This window comes from Rhinoderma darwinii, chromosome 2, assembly GCF_050947455.1.
Source record: "Rhinoderma darwinii isolate aRhiDar2 chromosome 2, aRhiDar2.hap1, whole genome shotgun sequence".
In the NCBI taxonomy this organism is placed as follows: Eukaryota; Metazoa; Chordata; class Amphibia; order Anura; family Rhinodermatidae; genus Rhinoderma; species Rhinoderma darwinii.
In genome coordinates this window covers 75,299,308-75,318,176 of record NC_134688.1, presented here as the reverse complement: position 1 = coordinate 75,318,176, position 18,869 = coordinate 75,299,308, and the positions used below count along the sequence as shown (strand labels likewise).

The 18,869-nt window shown below is 48.6% G+C and overlaps 2 protein-coding genes across 5 annotated transcripts in view; one reads left to right on the top strand and one right to left on the bottom strand.

Moving 5' to 3' along the window:
- The window catches only part of DLEU7 (deleted in lymphocytic leukemia 7), a 33,822-nt gene extending 21,118 nt beyond the window's left edge, over positions 1 to 12,704 (bottom strand). For 2 of the 3 annotated variants that reach the window (XM_075850056.1, XM_075850058.1), the window contains exon 1: positions 12,670 to 12,704. The gene's annotated coding sequence lies outside the window, so the exon portion shown is untranslated. Of the gene's footprint in view, positions 1 to 11,992; positions 12,283 to 12,669 lie in introns of those variants that run through there. The other variant, XM_075850057.1, reaches the window with a different exon arrangement.
- Positions 12,705 to 12,963: 259 nt separating this feature from the next.
- The window catches only part of RNASEH2B (ribonuclease H2 subunit B), a 40,534-nt gene continuing 34,628 nt past the window's right edge, over positions 12,964 to 18,869 (top strand). For both annotated transcript variants that reach the window (XM_075851779.1, XM_075851778.1), the window contains exon 1: positions 12,964 to 13,065. In XM_075851779.1, coding sequence (XP_075707894.1) covers positions 13,002 to 13,065 — 64 coding nt within the window. In that variant the 5' untranslated portion in view covers positions 12,964 to 13,001. The remainder of the gene's footprint in view (positions 13,066 to 18,869) is intronic.

Below are 18,869 nucleotides of genomic sequence, written 5' to 3'. Positions count from 1 at the left end.
TAATCACTGTGAGTATGTAAAGTTTGTTTTTTTCCACTTAAAAGTGTGAGTGGCATTATCAACAGGAGGAGGGAGCTACATGTGGGGCACAATCTACAGGGGAGGCTTTATGTCGGACACAAATTACAGGGGGACTAAATGTAGGGCACTATATACAGGGGGCGCTATATGTAGAGCGTCATCTACAGGGGGCTATATGTGGGGCACAATCTACAGGGGAGGCTTTAAATGGGACACAATCTACAGGGGGACTATATGTAGGGCACTATATACAGGGGGTGCTATATAAAGAGCACTCTCTACAGGGGGCTATATGTAGAGCACTATCAACAGGGGGGCTATATTTAGGGCACTATCTACAGGGGGATCTGGGAGCACTATCTATGGGAGTACTATCTACAGGGTGCTCTATGGGGGCACTAACTACAGGTGGCTCTATGGGGGGCACTATCTACAGGGGGCTCTATGGGGGCACAATCTACAGGGAGCACTATGTGTGGGACACAGTGTATGGTGCTATTATAATCAGGGACACAGTGTATGGTGCTATTATAATTAGGGACAGTGTATGGCGTTATTATAATTAGAGGTGCAGTGTATGGTACTATTATATTTAGGGACGTATTGTGTAGCATCATGAGAATGTTATCTTTGTTTGTAGATGCAGAAATGTTTGAAAAGTGAGAAGCTGACGACATCTGAACGGAAAACTGCAGAAATGGGCCGTGGCCTGGAGAAGTGATCATAGAGGTCTGGACCGGATGGAGAAGAAAAGAGAAAAAGAAGAACTAGAATCTGAAATGAAGTCACCGGTGAGTCACTTAATGTAAATGTTTATTCTGCCTCTAATCAGTACATCTATTAAAGGGCTGGCTAATAACGGGGTTCACCTACTCGTGTCACCCACTATTACTACCTCCTTTATATCAGGGTCACTAGGGTTATGCCTTGCTCCTCTACCTTTTTCTTATACTAACGTCAATCTAATTGCTTTGCTACTCAGTAAGGGGAAACGATTGTAAATACAAACAGCAGGGGCGTAGCTAGGGGGGGCAGGCGGGGCATGTGCCCCGAGCGCAGTTTAGAGGGGGGCGCCAGCGCCACCTCCTCCTGCACTATAATTGTACCTGTGTCGCAAGGACACAGGTATAATTAGAAGCATTAGAGGCCATTCAGCGCCTTTCCACGAATGAAGCGACTGGTACCTTTTGTACCAGTGACGCTTCCGTCGATGAAAGGCGCTGATTGACAGGGAAAGTCATCCTGCCCAGCCAATCAGCGACTTTCATAGACGCTGCGTTCAACCCCCAGGAGACCTGCGCAGAAGAGAGCAGGTCTCCATGGCTGCCGGACGGCATGGGAGCAGGAATAAGGTGAGTTTGAATTGTTTTTTTTGTTTTTTTTAAAATTGCAATGAAAGTGTGCGGCTGTATCTACAGGGGGGACGACTTTGTCTACGGGGGGTACTTTATCTCCGGGGGGGGGGACTTTTTCTTCACAGGGGGGGCCTTCATCTACAAGGGGGACTTTATCTACACGTGGGGGGCTTTATCTACGGGGGGTGTCTATCTACAGGGGGGGCTATATACTGGGGTGGGCTATCTATGGAGCACCATATACAGAGGTGGGCTATAGCTACAGGGGGGGCTATATAGTATATAGCCCCCCCTATAGATATAGCCCACCCCTGTAGATATAGCCCACCCCTGTAGATATAGCCCACCCCTGTAGATATAGCCCCCCTGTAGATATAGTCCCCCCCTGTAGGTATAGTCCCCCCCTGTATATAGCCCACCCCTGTATATAGCCCACCCCTGTAGATATAGTCCCCCTGTAGATATAGTCCCCCTGTAGATATAGCCCACCCCTGTATATAGTATCCCACAAATAGCTCCCCCTATAGTGCTCCACAGAAAGCCCACCCCTGTATATAGCCCCCTTGTACATATAGTCAACCCCTGTATATAGTGCTCCACAGATAGCCCACCCCTGTATATAGTATATACAGGGGTGGGCTATCTGTGGAGCACTATATACAGGGGTGGACTATCTAGTGGAGCACTATATACAGGGGTGGACTATATGTACAGGGGGGCTATATACAGGGGTGGGCTATCTGTGGAGCACTATATACAGGGGTGGACTATCTAGTGGAGCACTATATACAGGGGTGCTATATACAGGGGTGGGCTATATGTGGAGCACTATATACAGGGGTGGGTTATCTGTAGAGCACTATGTACAGGGGTTGGCTATATCTACAGGGGGGCTATATACATGGTTGGGCTATCTGTGGAGCACTATATACAGGGGTGGGCTATATCTACAGGGGGCTATATACTGGGGTGGGCTATATCTACAGGGGGGCTATATACAGGGGTGGGTTATCTGTAGAGCACTATGTACAGGCGTGGGCTATATCTACAGGGGGGCTATATACATGGTTGGGCTATCTGTGGAGCACTATATACAGGGGTAGGCTATATCTACAGGGGGCTATATACAGGGTTGGGCTATACGTGGAGCACTATATACAGGGCTGGGCTATATCTACAGGGGGCTATATACAGGGGTGGGCTATCTGTAGAGCACTATAGGGGGAGTTATTTGTGAGACACTATATACAGGGGTGGGCTATATGGGGGCACTATCTACAGGGTGCTCTATGGCAGGCACTATCTACAGGGGGCACAGTGTGTGTGTGGGACACGGTGTATGGTGCTATTATAATTAGAGGTGCATTGTATGGCACTTTTATATTTAGGGGTGTAGTGTGTGGTATAATGATAACTTTATATTTATTTATGGGTGCAGAAATGTTGGTAAAGTGAGAGGCTGAAGACATGTGAGCGGCAAACTGCAGAAATGGACCGAAAGAAGTTATCATAGAGGTCTGGACCGGATGGAGAAAAAGAACTAGAATCTGACTTGTCACCGGTGAGTCACTTAATGTCAATGTTTATTCTGCCTCTAATCAGTAATGTAGTCACTGTATGATCTGCAGCGAGATGATTATGATATGATTTATTTTTGTGAAACAGTATCTCCCAGCATATCCTTACCATTGTTCGGGCCATGCTGGGAGCTGTAGTTTTACGCCGTACACACCTATACGGCAGGGGTTGCGCTAAATTGAGCTGTATTTGTGCTGGTGCTGTATTTATGTACTGAGCTTGGTTCTGGTGTTGTGTATAGAACCATATTGCTTGTAAGATGTACAAATGTGTTACATAAAAAGCAATGACACGTCGATTGGTAAAGAAAACAAACATGGCGAGGGGGAAGGGGATGTCGGGACAGAGGTTGGGGGGGGGGGGGGCGCCAAACTGAATCTTTGCCCCGGGTGATGGAGAACCTAGCTACGCCTCTGCAAACAGTAATCACACTAAGATAAAATACACCAAACACAGAAAATAATCACAGTATAGTGTCAGTTATTATGTTTATTGGGATACACTGATATTATACTGTGATTATTTTCTGTGTTTGGTGTATTTTATCTAAGTGTGATTACTGTTTGTAACTGTAGTCACTGTATGATCTGCAATGAGATGATGGGTGGCATGATATTTTTTTGGGGAAACAGCAACTCCCAGCATATCCTTACCATTGTTCGGATCATGCTGGTAGCTGTAGTTGTATCCGTATAAACCTATACGGCAGGGGTTGCACTAAATTGAGCTGTACTTGTGCTGGTGTTGTATTTATGTGCTGAGCTTGGTTCTGGAGCTGTATTTATGTTCTGAGCTTGGTTCTGGTGTTGTATTTGTGTACTGAGCTTTGTTTTCTTGCTGTATATATGTACTGAGCTTGGTTCTGGTGTTGTATTTATGTACTGAGCTTGGTTCTAGTGCTGTATTTATGTGTGGAGCTTGGTCCTGGTGTTGTATATATGTACTGAGTGTAATGTCCGTGGCTGCGGGCTGTCAGCTCCAACCTCCCGCTGACAGCCGCAGCCACGAGTCGGCAAGCGCTGGCCGCAGCCTCCTCCTCAGGAGACGCCAGCGCTCGCATCCAGTCACCTCTGCCGGATCCCGTCATGGACGACCTTTGACCCGTGAGTACCCTGGACTATAAGAGGGGTCCAGCCCCCTAGTTCGATGCCTGAGCGTTGTTGTGTTTCCTCAGTCTGTCTATGCAAATTGGTCCCCTAGTGTTTCCTGTTCCTGTATCCCGATCTAGTGCCGTGCTTGCTATTGTCGTGCCGTGCTGGATACCACGTTTGACTGCCTACCTGTCGTCCACCTGCTGCCTAGTTCCTGCCAAGCTACTGTCCGTGCTGCCACAGGTATCCTATATACCATAGACTGTGACCTGCGCCCTGTTGGCCAGCTGCCCTACCGTCAAGGCGGTACGGCCTAGTGGGTCCACAGACCCTTCGTGACAGTACGCTCAGGCCATGGATCCCGCTGGCCGGTTCAAAACTATGACGACGACGCAAGAGATGCGAGCGGATATGCTGTACCTCTGGTCCCGACAAGACCAACTCCTCCAGGCGTTGAACATTCTTGCACGTCGGCAGGAGGCACAAGCTGCTGTTCCTCCTACTACACCTCCAGGCAATATTGTTCCTCCTACTACACCTCCTGGAAATGTGGATCCTCAGTCTACACCTCTTGGCAGTATTGACCCACGTGTTTCTTTGCTCCTTCCTGACAGCTACGATGGAGAAGCAAGTGCCTGTCGCGGTTTTCTTAATCAATGCCAGATCCACTTCAGCTTGTACGTGTACGCAAGGACTTTTTCGTCTGATGGCGCCAGGGTCGCTTTCATCTTTTCTCTCCTCACCGGAAAGGCCCTTGCATGGACAAACCCTGTCTGGGAGAGACAAGGACCAGAGACCCGTGACTTCCCTGCCTTCCTTCGGACGTTTCGCATGGTGTTTGAGGAGCCCGGCCGGGTCTCATCTGCAGCGGCTTCTTTGTTTGACCTGCGCCAAGGAGACACCGCCGTGAGTGAGTACGCCATCCACTTCCGCACCCTGGTGGGAGAACTCACATGGAACAATGAGGCTCTGGTGGCTGCATTCTGGCACGGATTATCTTCCAGAATTAAAGACAAACTTGCCGCCCGGGATCTGCCGTATACCCTGGATGACCTGATCCTTCTCTCTGCCGGGATTGATATGCGGATGCTTGAACGCCTCCAATAGGTTCAACGGGAGGGAGCCCTTCTTAGTCTGGCCCCTACATTGCAGCAAACCCTGCTGTACTCAGATGCCGATCCTCCTAAAAAGTCGGTAATAACGGACCATTATAAGTTATCTACCCAAGAGAGACTACGCAGACGCACATCTGGACTTTGTCTTTATTGCGTCCTCGATGGCCACCTTGTGCGCCTGTGCCCCCAAAACCTAGGGTTGCTTGGAGTGACGACCCTGGGTGAAGATGGACTTCCGTCTAAATTGTCCATACCCGTGATTATAGTGGTCAGCGAGAGAACGCATCAGGTCTATGCGTATCTGGACTCTGGATCCGCTGCTAATTTTATCCGCAGAGATCTGGTGGACCTTCTGCAAATACCCACCACCCTCCTGGAGAGCCCGTTGACAGTTGCCTCAGTGAATGGACTACCTCTGCCAGACCCAGTTATTGCTGTGACCAAGCCGCTGAGGCTCCAAGTGGGAGCTCTTCACACCGAACTCCTGTCGTTTTATGTCCTATCCAAAGCCGTTAATCCTGTGTTGCTGGGTCTGCCTTGGCTCCGACTGCATGCCCCAGTTCTGGACTGGAATTCTGGAGAGGTTCTTCAGTGGGGTCCTGAGTGTCAAGGTCGTTGCCTGGTGAGGATTCGTTCGACTCAGCCTTCTCTGCCTCGGTCACTGGCGGGATTGCCGGGTCATTATGCTGCCTTTTCGGACGTCTTCAGCAAGAGGGAGGCGGACACTTTGCCTCCACATCGGGCGTATGACTGTCCTACTGAACTGTTACCTGGTGCATCCCTTCCTCGTGGTAGGGTATATCCCCTCTCCTTGCCAGAGACTCTGTCCATGTCCGCCTATGTGAAGGAGAACCTGGAAAGGGGCTTCATACGAAAGTCCTCCTTCCCGATCAGGAGCCGGGTTCTTCTTCGTCAAAAAGAAAGATGGCTCTCTTCGCCCTTGCATCGACTACTGTGGTCTTAACCAGATCACGGTGAAGAATATCCATTGCCACTGATCTCCGAACTGTTTGATCGAATACGTGGTGCAAATTTTTTTTCTAAACTAGACCTGCGTGGGGCTTACAACCTAATCCAGATTCGTCAGGGCGATGAATGGAAGACTGCATTTAACACCCGTGATGGACACTATGAGTATATAGTAATGCCCTTCGGCCTGTGTAATGCTCCCGAAGTCTTCCAAGAGTTCGTTAATGACATTTTCCGTGACCTCCTATATGTTTGTGTTGTAGTCTACCTTGATGACATCTTGATTTTCTCTCCAAATCCTGTGACGCACCAGAGACATGTCCGTCAGGTTCTGCTACGGTTAAGGGCGAATCGTCTGGACGCCAAGTTGGAAAAGTGCGTATTTGACAAGGATGCTCTACCCTTCCTGGGCTACATCGTCTCGAATCGAGGTCTCGAGATGGACCCTGAGAAGGTAAAGTCTGTCCTGGAGTGGCCACGTTCTCAAGGCTTGAGGGCCATACAGCGCTTTTTGGGATTTGGTAACTTTTACAGGCAGTTTATTCCAAACTTCTCTTCACTGACTTCTCCCATCTCTAAACTTACTAAGAAGGGTATGAACGCCAAGGTGTGGACTCCCGAGGCAGAGTACGCATTCAACAGCCTGAAGAGTGCCTTCACGTCAGCCTCTATCCTCCATCATCCAGACGTTTCCCTACAGTTCTCGCTGGAGGTGGACGCATCCTCTGTCGGTGCTGGTGCACTACTGTTCCAGAGAGGTCCCAAGGGCAAGTCAAGGGTATGTGGATACTTCTCTAAGCTCTTCTCTTCCGCAGAACGCAACTACTCGATTGGGGATCGGGAGTTACTGGCCATCAAATTGGCTCTGGAGGAGTGGAGACATCTACTAGAGGGCGCAGCTCACCCGATCTTGATTTTTACGGACCACAAGAATCTGACCTACCTCCAAACGGCCCAACGGTAGAACCCTCGTCAGGCCAGGTGGTCACTGTTCTTTGCAAGGTTTCTGTTTGAGCTTCATTATCGCCCGGCCGACAAGAATGTGAGGGCCGATGCCTTGTCCAGGTCTTTCGAGACAGAAGACACCATTGAGAATCCACAGAATATTATCGATCCATCCTGCATTGTTTCGGTCAAACCCCTGCAGATTGGGGACATTCCTCCTGGGAGGACTTTTGTGCGCCTGGCTGATCGTGAAAGAATCCTCTGCTGGGGTCACTCCTCTAGACTGGCAGGTCACGCGGGGGTTATGTAAGACCCGGGATTTGATTGCTCGTCATTTCTGGTGGCACACTCTGCCCAAAGATATCGTTTCTTCCTGTGCTGTATGTGCAGTCAATAAGGCGACCCACTCCAGACCTGCTGGCCTGCTCCAGCCATTGCCTGTGCCCAATGCTCCCTGGCAGCATATAGCGATGGACTTTATCACGGACCTGCCTCTCTCTGCTGGATGCAGTACTGTCTGGGTAGTGGTGGACCGATTTTTGAAGATGGCCCACTTCGTTCCTCTGACCGGCCTTCCTTCCGCTCCTCAGTTGGCCAAATTATTTATTCAACACATCTTCCGCCTGCACGGCTTGCCACAGCATATTGTGTCTGATCGGGGGGTTCAGTTTACCTCGAGGTTCTGGAGAGCCCTCTGCGGACTTCTTGGTGTGAAGTTGGACTTTTCTTCTGCCTACCATCCTCAGTCTAATGGTCAGGTCGAGAGGATCAACCAGATTTTGGAGAACTACCTACGCCACTTCATCTCAAGCAGCATGATGACTGGGTGCAGCTGCTCCCATGGGCGGAGTTCTCCTATAACAATCACACCAGTGAGTCTACTAGAAATACTCCGTTCTGCATTGTCTATGGCCAGCATCCACGAATTCCTCTTCCGTTGCCTGATACTTCCGAAGTACCTGAAGCTGACTCCACGTTTAGAGACTTTTTGCAGATCTGGCAGCGGACTCGATCCTCCATCCTAATGGCAGTGGACCGCATGAAACGGAAGGCTAACACAAGGAGGAGAGCCTCCTTGGTTTCTTCCTGGCACTAAAGTCTGGCTGTCGTCTAGGAATATCCGACTGAGGGTGCCATCATGTCAATTTGCCCCAGGTTCCTCGGACCGTTCGAGGTTCTGCAACGGATCAACCCTGTCGCCTACAAGCTTTGGCTGCCTCCTACCCTCAAGATTCCCAACTCCTTCAACGTCTCCCTCCTGAAGCCTGTGATCCTAAACCGCTATTCCAAGACTCCCAGCGGCACTTCGGACATCTTTGAGGTCAAGGAGATCTTGGACACCAAGAGAGTGAGAGGAAAGACTTTTTATTTGGTCGATTGGAGGGGGTTTGGTCCCGAAAAGAGATCCTGGGAGCCAGAGGAGAACCTCAATGCCCCTACTCTTCTGAAGAAGTTTCTCTCTCGCTCTGGTCCCAAGAAGAGGGGGCGTAAGAGGGAGGATACTGTAACGTCCATGGCTGCGGGCTGTCAGCTCCAACCTCCCGCTGACAGCCGCAGCCACGAGTCGGCAAGCGCTGGCCCCAGCCTCTTCCGCAGGAGACGCCAGCGCTCACATCCAGTCACCCCTGCCGGATCCCGTAGGGTGTGCTCGCGCGCTCCTCCCCACTCTTAAAGGGGCAGCACGCGCACCGGACCTCATGGACGACCTTTGACCCGTGAGTACCCCGGCCTATAAGTGGGGGTCCAGCCCCCTAGTTCGATGCCTGAGCGGTGTTGTGTTACCTTAGTTTGTCTATGCAAATTGGTTCCCTAGTGTTTCCTGTTCCTGTATCCCGATCTAGTGCCGTGCTTGCTATTGTTGTGCCGTGCTGGATACCACGCTTGACTGCCTACCCACGCCTGTCGTCCACCTGCTGCCTAGTTCCTGCCAAGCTACTGTCCGTGCTGCCACAGGTATCCTATATACCATAGACTGTGACCTGCGCCCTGTTGGCCAGGTGCCCTACCGCCAAGGCTTTGTTCTAGTGCTGTATATATGTACTGAGCTTTGTTCTGGTGCTGTATATATATGGACTGAGCTTTGTTCTGGTGCTGTATATATGTACTGAGCTTTGTTCTGGTGCTGTATTTATGTACTGAGCTTGGTTCTGGAGCTGTATTTATGTACTGAGCTTTGTTCTGGTACCGTACATATGTGATGAGCTTGGTTCTGGAGCTATATGTATGTATTGAGCTTGGTTCTCGTACTGTATGTATTGAGTTTGGTTCTGGAGCTGTAATTATATAGAATATATTTCTAATAACAAAATTGCCATACACCAATCATCATAAATAGTGTTGTTATACCTTTGTTGTACAGGTTGTTCTGGTCGTGGCGATACCAAATATGTCTATATTATTTCATGTTTTGGGACTTATATTTGAAAAAGTTTATTTATTATAAAAAAATGTGTGTTTTCGTGTATTTTTGTAACTTTTTAGTTATTTATTTATCATAATTTTTTTTTACATTCGTTACATTTTTTTTTTTAATCCCATAAAGGGATTTATCATTTTGATTTTGTAACTGTAATGTACTGGCATAGATCTATATGCCAGTACATTAGCCTGTTACTGATTGTACACAGGTAGTTGTTAGGGCATACCTCAGTATGCCCTAACAAAAGGAAATATGTTCAGACAGCCCTGGGGTCCTTCTATGGACCCTGGGCTGTCTGGCCATATGAGTTATGGGCTTTGATCTTGTTCAGATCTTGATCAGTTATCTTCTGTGACGCGATCAAAGTGCAGTCCCCCCTTCTTGAACGCCGCGATCAGCTTTCATCGCGACATTCAAAGGGTTAACGGTGGAGAGAATAGGTATCTCTCCTCTCCACTGTCAGAGCGGGGCCGTGGCTGTGTATTACAGCCGTTGCCCCGCTCTCTATCGCGCGCACAGACGGCTGTCACACAGGACGAGAATGCTCGTCCTAATGTGCCAAGTACTTGCCGTTAAGGACGAGCACTCTCGTCCTGCGTCGTCAACCAGTTAAATTTTTTTATTATTATTTTTCCTTTAATAAAACAGGGTATCAGTGTGTTTGGTGCAACTTTCTAAATACTTTTTATTAAAAATGATGTTTAATTTTTTAGATACTGCTGCTTTATAGCATGAATACAGAGCTTCTGTGTCATGTCCATGGCCGCGGGCCGTCAGGCTCACTCACCTCCTGACAGCCGCAGCCATGGGTATGCGAGCGCTGGCCCCAGTCTCCTCCACAGGAGACGCCAGCGCTTACTTCCGCTCACCTCGGCCGGGTCCCGTAGGGTGCGCGCGCACGCTCTTAATGGGGCAGCGCGCGCACCGGACTTTAATGTAAAATTAGCCCATGAGTACGCTGGACTATAAGAAGGGCCCAGCCCCTTCCTCCCATGCTTGAGCGTTATTGTCATACCCAAAGTTTGTCTATGCAAATGGTCTCCTAGTGTTTTCCAGTTCCCAGTGTTTCCCGTACCTGTATCCCGTGCTATCCTGTTGCCGTGCTGTGCTGCATACCACGCCTGACGTCTGCCTGCTGCCTTGTCCCAGCCAAGCCTGCCTTGCTACTGTCCGAGCAGCCACAGGTACACTATACGAACTATAGACTGTGACCTGTTGGCCAGCTGCCATACCGTCAAGGCGGTACGGGCCTGTGGGTCCACAAACCCAAAGTGACATTCTGTATCTAGTGCTAAAACCTGTACCTATCAGGTCAGTGGTACTGACGGATACAGTGTCAGCAGGTTGGGGGGGTTGAGGGGCCCATGTTGTGTTAACAGCCCAGGGCCCATGGTACACTTAATCCGCCACTGGCTGTGTGTGATGCTTTCTACAGGGGGTTGTGTGGCGCTATCTATAGGGGGCTGTGTGTGTAGCTGTCTACAGGGGGCTGTGTGTGATGCTGTCCCTGGGGGTGTGTGTGGCGCTATCTATATGGGGGTTTGTGTGATGCTATCTACAGGGGGCTGTGAGTGGCACTATCTACAGGGGGAACTGTGTGGCGCTATCTACAGGGGGCACTGTGTATGCGGTGCTTTACTTTACAGTGTTTGACACAATTATATTCAGGGGAACAGTGCTTGGTACTATTTTGGGATACAGTGTGTGGCACCATGATAATTTTATCTTCGTTTATAGGTGTGTAAATGTTGGAAAAGTGAGGGACCGAAGACATCTGAGTGGCAAATTCTGCAGAAATGGGTCATGTCCGGGAGAAGTTATCACGAAGTCTGGACCCAATGGAGAAAAGAGGAAAAAATACTAGAATCTGAGAAGACGTCACCTGTGAGTCACTAGATTTATAGAGAATCTGTCACCGCTCCGGACATGTTTAGGACAGGAAATCCTTGTATTTCACATAATGTCTTTGTGCATTCCAGGACTCATAAGACAAATGCGTGTTACCATTCCCCTTGTCATGAGGATGTGACAAGGGGAATCAGAACACCCAATTGTTAATGTTCGCACAAAAAGTTAATGTTAACAATAGTTGCAGAGCGGCAGTGTAGAAAGGGGGCCCAAATTTGTGTAACAGCCCAAGGCCTATGGGCTACTTAATCCGCCACTGCCTCTCACACAATGCAAAATGTGACAAACTTATTAAGAGTGGATCTGCACACACGCGCCTGTGCCCATCTATAGCGCACTTTGATCAATTATTGTAAATTTGAAGGTTTTTCATTTTCTAAGCTATTTGCACACGTTGAGGATTTAGGCCTCGTGCACACTTATGTCACCGTTTTCACGGCCGCATTTGACGGATCCGTGAACCCGTTTTAGCGGCCTTGTGCACTCCTTGTTTCCGTGCACCGAGCATGGTACTGTCCAGGGTGACAGTACCATGCTTGCTGCGCGGAAAATACAATTTTAATGTATTAAAAAAAATAAGTTCATACTTACATTCCTCCTGTCCGGCCTCCAGCAATGACGTTCAATCCATGTCGCCGCTGCAGCCAATCACAGGCTGCCACGACCGCCAATCACAGGCTGCGCGTCACAAAAGGTCGGACTGGAGGAAGAAGAGGGACTCGTCACCAAGACAACGGCCGGGTACGTATGAAATGCTTTTTATTTTATTTTTAATCAGAAGCCTCTTTTCTCTATTAGTTATTGATAGAGACAAGTGGCTGCCGATTAGTGTAATATTTTTCTAATGTTTTTCTGCCCGCCCGGCGGTTGCTAGGCAACAGCTGTCACACATGGATGCCTTCCGTGTGCCTTCAGTTTTTTTGACGTCCCCATTGACTTGCATGGACCTCACGGTCACGGATTCTCGGACCAAAGTAGGACATGCTCTACTTTGGAACGGAGCAACGGACCGTCAAAAAAACTGAAGTGTGCATGGCCCCATTGAAATTAATGGGTTCAGGGTGCTATCAGTGACAAAAACGGATAGCACCCTGAAGGAAAAAACTGAAGTGTGCATGAGGCCTTATGAAAGAAAACCGTATTTCTGTGTCCCTGAAAGTACTGAGCTTCATATAACGCAGGAGAGACATGAGCTGCGGGTCATTTCCTCAGTCTACAAGTGTGAGCCGCATAGCGCGCTCCCAAGCTCCCCACGAACAAGTCTCTACCGCGTCCTCCTCACATCCTCTACCGCGTCCTCCTCACATCCTCTACAACGTGACAGGAAGCCAGCGATATAAGCGCGCTCGGCAGCTACCATTATTTACTTTCCTGGGGAGGTATTTTATATTACACTGTTCACTATCACAATGTAACGTTATGTTCGGTTCATTAAACAAATAAAGATATATTACAGACATAACTGAATATTTCTCCTGCAGTTCTTGCGATGTAAAATGTTATTTAGCTGAAATATCGTTAAAATAAGATCCCCTCCTCCCCTCACTTGAGCGACCCGTAGAGCGCCAAGTTTCTCAGGCTCTCGTGCTGCGTACAAACCATGGCGCCCAGGAGGAAGAAGCCCGGAGATGTGCCCAGTGATCAGTGGGTGCTCATAGCTCCAGGTACCCGGATACCTGGGATAGCGGCGTTACGTGTTAGTTTTGTCACTGCACAGGGTCTATACACGGACGGACGTTTGTTCCGTATAGGAATGCAATGAGTAATGACATGCAAATTTTCCTCGTAGCAGCTACATTGGGTTTTCGTAGGTTTTTTCTTTCCCATAGGGCAACATGATAGTCGCATGTACATATAACAAAAACATGAATGGCTAAAAGAATGGTTCAAAAGTGGAGTGTTGCCCATAGCAACCAATAAGGTTGCTGCTCAAAAAGCATCTCAGAAAAATGCTGGAAGATGATTGGTCGCTAGGGCAACTGCAGTACTTTTCTATTGCAGCAGTTTTTTAATTTCCCCAAGGCTACTTGCACATGACAGTGAAAAACGGCAGTTTTTTTAACAGTTGTCACACGGCCGTTTTCAGAACCGTGAAGTTCTATGGGTGTATTCACATGGCCATTTTTTTTTTTTTAACGGCCCGTGAATATTGGCTGTCAAAAAATAGGACGTGACCTATTTTTGGCCATTTTCATGGCCAGACGGCTCCCACAGAAGTCAATGGATCAGTTTTTACTGGCTGTTTTTCAGGACACAATCCTTGTAACGTCTGGTAAAAACTGATCCTGGCCGAGGACACCCCGCACACAGCGCTGAGCCCTTGACGTTACTGTCCAATTAAGCACAGTGATGTCGGGCTTTCAACGATGAAATCCCCAGCCACAGCGTCGCAAGATCTCTGGCCGGGGACTCCTGTCATGTGTATAGCGCCTCCCTGCCTGAAGATAGCAAACCCCCCCCCCCAACTGTAGATAGCGCAGCTCTGGCAGGGGATTCCGCTCCTGGAGGAGTCCCCGGCTTCACTATGCAATGTGGACCGTGAAGTCAAGGGGTTACTCCTGGACCGCTCTGGCAGGGGATTCCGCTCTCCTGATGTCATTGTCCATATATGGACCGAGACGTCAGGGGCTCCATCTATGAGGAATCCCCTACGGTGGTGCTATCTACAGGGGAGGGGTGTGGTATCTACAGGGAGGGTGTGGCACTATCTACATGGGATACAGTGGTGCTATCTACATGGGCACTGTGGTGCTATCTACATGGGCACTGTCTACAATGGACACTTTGGCACTGTTACTTTATATGTGGGCACTGTGGTACGATATGGGCACTGGTCCTATGGGCATTATCTTCACTGGGCACTGTGGCACTATACAGGGACATTGCAGCACTATCTACATGGGCACTGCGTTGTTTTCGGAGGGTTGGGACATAAAAAAACTTGACAAATGAAATCCATCCCTTTTTTTTTTTTAACAGCCATGAAAAACGGATGGTCGCTACAGTCACACGACAGTGAAAAAAAATGGCCATTAAAAACAGATCAACTGTCAGTTTTTCCTGGCCATTTTGCATCAGTGTGTCTCTAAATTTTCATCCATTTCCAGTCCGTCTGTCTGTTTTTAATGCCGTTTTTCATGGCCGTTAAAAAAATAAAATAAAAAGGATGGATTTCATTTGTCCGTCTTTGTTTTTTTTTGTCCCAACCTCGCTCTGGCAGGGGATTCCACCCCAGGAGTAACCCCTTGACGTCACTGTTCATATATGGATAGTGACGCCGGGGGCTTCTCCAGGAGCGGAATCCCCTGCCAGAGTGGGGTCTGGCCGCTGTGGATTCCGCTCCGACAGGGAGCTACAGTGGCGCTATCTACAGTGGATGGAGGGGGGGGGGGTGTTTACTATCTTGTGGCAGAGGGGTGCTATCTACATGGCAGGAGTCCCCGGCCAGAGATCTTGCGATTCTCTGGCCGGGGATTCCATTGTTGAAAGCCCGACATCACTGCGCTTATGTGGACAGTAATGTCAAGGGCTTCCCCGGGCTCAGCGCTCAAATTAGTGCAGTGTGCGGGGAGTCCTTGGCCAGGATCAGTTTTTACCAGCCGTAACAAGGATTGTTTCATGAAAAACGGCCGGTAAAAACTGATCCATTGACTTCTAGACTTCTATGGGAGTTGTCTGGCCGTGAAAACAGGCAAAAATAGGACATGTCCTATTTTTTGACTGCCAATATTCACGAGCCGTTAAAAAAACTGCCATGTGAATACACCCATAGAACTTCATTGTTCTGAAAATGGCCGTTAAATAAACGGCCGTCATGGCCGTTTTTCACTGTCGTATGAATGTAGCCTCATGCACACGACCGTAGCCATGTGCACGGCCGTGATTTTTGGCTTGGCCGGCAGCGGAGTGTCACCCACGAGCCGCCCGCAAATCGTGGGCCATGCACGGACCGTGGAAACCACAGTCGTGTGCATGGCCCCATAGGAATGAATGGGGCCGAAATTCTCCCGTGGATTTTCGTGGGAATTGAGGCCGCAAAAGCACGTTCGTGTGCATGGGGCCTAAGACTAATGCCACGTGACTGAAGCCGGTGTATAGCTCTAACCTTGCATAGATTTTGGATGACTTCTGCTCTGTTCACATTGGCGTTCGGACTCATGCATACAGCAGAGCCCTGTGCATGGAGCCTGTACGGAAATGTGCTGAACCTTACAGCCTCCGTGCACTGCCTTACGGGCACCATCACACGCTGTGTATGAGTTACACCCTCCCCCTAGAAACCATGCTAAATGTTCCAATCTACATACGGAGTTCAAAGGAGCATAACAATTTTTTTTTCTTATGTGCCCTCTATGGTAGCCTTATTAAGGTTCCATATAAACAGCTGTAGTATAGCCGTGTGGCTGAGCTCTAAGGGCCTGTTCCATCAGGTTTCGGTTGCTTTTTGGCTGTTAGCGCAGCAGATGATGTTATTCTATTACTGTGAGAATAAAAGGAAACCTGACGGATCCATTATAAGTCCATGGAAACTTTTGTTACACTTAGGCCGGATTCACACGAGCGTGTGCGTTTTGCGTGCGCAAAAGGGACTTAACAGCTCCGTGTGGCAGCAGCATATGATGCGCGGCTACGTGCTTTTCGCGCAGCCGCCATCATTATGACACTCCGTTTGGATGTGTGTAAACAGAAAAGCACGTGGTGCTTTTCTGTTTTCATTCATCTTTTTCACTGCTGTTGCGCGAATCACGTGCGTCTCACGGAAGTGCTTCCATTTGGTGCGCGTGATTTTCACGCACCCATTGACTTCAATGGGTGCGTGATGCGCGAACAACACACAAAGAACAACGCATATATATAGGACATGTCGTGAGTTTTACGCAACGGACTCACGCTGCGTAAAAATCACGCAACTGTCTGCACGGCCCCATAGACTAATAAAGGTCCGTGCGACGCGCGTGAAAATCACGCGCGTTGCATGGATGTATATCCGTTCGTCTGAATAAGCCCTTAGGGTATGTTCACACGCACACTCAAAAACGTCTGAAAATACGGAGCTGTTTTCAAGGGAAAACGGCTCCTGATTTTCAGACGTTTTTTAAGCCACTTGCGATTTTCGCTGCGTTTTTTACGGACGTTTTTGGAGCTGTTTTCAATAGTCTATGAAAAACGGTTCCAAAAACGTCCCAAGAAGTGACCTGCACTTCTTTTTCGTGGCCGTTTTTTAAAATGGCCCCGTAAAAAAACGGCCCGTCGGAACAGAGCGATGTTTGGGGGCGTTCTGCTTCCAATTTTTCAGGCATTTACGGCCTGAAAAACGGCAGAAAATAGGCCGTGTGAACATACCCTTAGGGTTGCCACCAGGCCAGTAAACCAGCAACCTAGCTACTACTCAGACTGGTAGACTAGTGGTGGTAATTTGTTTTTATTGGCAATGTAAAGTGATGATAATTTTGCAAACAAAATGGGGAGTGCATGCACAGTCAGATATGGATTGGTTATTTTTCCTTTGCCAGGCCCACCCAGCCCTAGGAACGCTAGCAACATCAGGACTAGAACAAGTGTGGGATTGGCACTGGCGGGAGAAGGCAGCAGAGAGATAGACATGCACAATTTCACCAGCCGGACACATGCACCCTGCCTGCGCAGACCAGAGTTAAGAGCGGAGGTCACAGGAGGATACTGACTGAAGTTCAGATAGATATTGGGGGAAATTTATCAAAATTATTGCAAAGGAAAAGTGGAGTGGTTGCCCACAGAGGTACTTTTGAAAATGAAAGCAACTCCACTACTTCTGTTTACACAACGTCGCCCTGTGGTCTGATTGGCGTCCACAAAATAACAGACTGTTTTTCTTCCATATGAATGTTCGTGTGGTCATCAGTTTTTCCTCTTCTAGTTTTATCCTCTGCAAGCACTTCCTAGTTTCACTTCTTTTTTTTTTTTTTTTTTCCGCATCTCTTAGGCCTCATGCACACAAACGTATTTTTTTCCTCCCGGAAATACGGGTCCTTGGTCACACGTATTCGACCCGTATTGCACCAGTATTTACGACCCCGTGCCTGTAAATACGGGTCCGGTGTCACCAGTATTCCACCCGTATTTACGGGCACGTTTTCGCTACAAAATTGCACTGCAGTAATCGGCAGCCCCTTCTCTCTATCAGTGCAGGATAGAGAGAAGGGGCAGCCCTTTCCGTAGTAAAAGTAAAAGAAATTCATACTTATCCGGCCGTTGTCTTGGTGACGCGTCCCTCTTTCGTCATCCAGCCCGACCTCCCTGGATGACGCGGCAGTCCATGTGACCGCTGCAGCCTGTGATTGGCCTGTGATTGGCTGCAGCAGTCACATGGGCTGAAACGTCATCCTGGAAGGCCGGACTGGAGGAAGAAGCAGGGAGTTCTGGGTAAGTATGAACTTCTATTTTTTTTACAGGTTGGTCTATATTGTGATCGGAAGTCATTGTCCAGGGTGCTGAAAGAGTTACTGCCGATCGTTTAACTCTTTCAGCACCCTGGACAGTGACTATCCACTGAAGTCGCCTAGCAACGCTCCCGTAATTACGGGTGCACACACGTAGTCATCCGTAATTATGGGAGCCCCATAGACTTCTATGGGCTGCCCGTGCCGTTATTACGGCCTGAAATAGGACATGTTCTATATATTTCAACGGCACGGGCACCTTCCCGTAAGCATACGGGGAGGTACCCCTGGCCAATAGAGGTCTATGGACCCGTAATATACGGTCCGTAATTACGGACGTTTTTACGTTCGTGTGCATGAGGCCTTAGCAAGTGATCTATAAGAAGAGGACAACGCACGGATGTCGTCCGTATGCTGTCCGTTTTTGTCCCGCACCCAAAAATGGACCAAAATCATGGAAGCTGTGAGTTTTTTGCAGCGCACACACGCTCCCGTGAAAAAAAAACTGTGTGAATAGCCCTATTGTATGGGTCCGTGTGCTGTCCATTGTTAACCTGAATAAGGCCTGTAACTCAGTCCGTATCCTCCTCCGATCTTGACTCTTGGTGCTGCGCAGCAAGGTTGCATGCCAGTTTGTTGGTGTTTTTTTTTTAAACAATTTACCTGGTTATTTATGTGTGGATAAAGGGGCAATCCTAGTAACAGAACCGATCTGTCATGGCTCCTGTAATAACAGAAACTATGATACAAGTGTTACAGTATTCACTAAAACTTGGGAGGCACTAAGACCTTGTGCACACGACTGAGTGCCACTCGGGTCGTTTTTCACAGCATCCGAGTGGCATTTGATAGTTTTCTACTTTCCGATCCGTGCAAAGATCGAATATGTCCTATCCACGGATCACGAATGGACTCGGGGGGGAATTGGCGCACACAGCCGTGTGCATTAAGGCTAACTCTGCTGCCGATACTTTCTTTTCATATGGAATGTAATAAGCGAGTTACATACTTATGTATTCATGATCCAGTTTAGCTGCCATGTTGTTCAT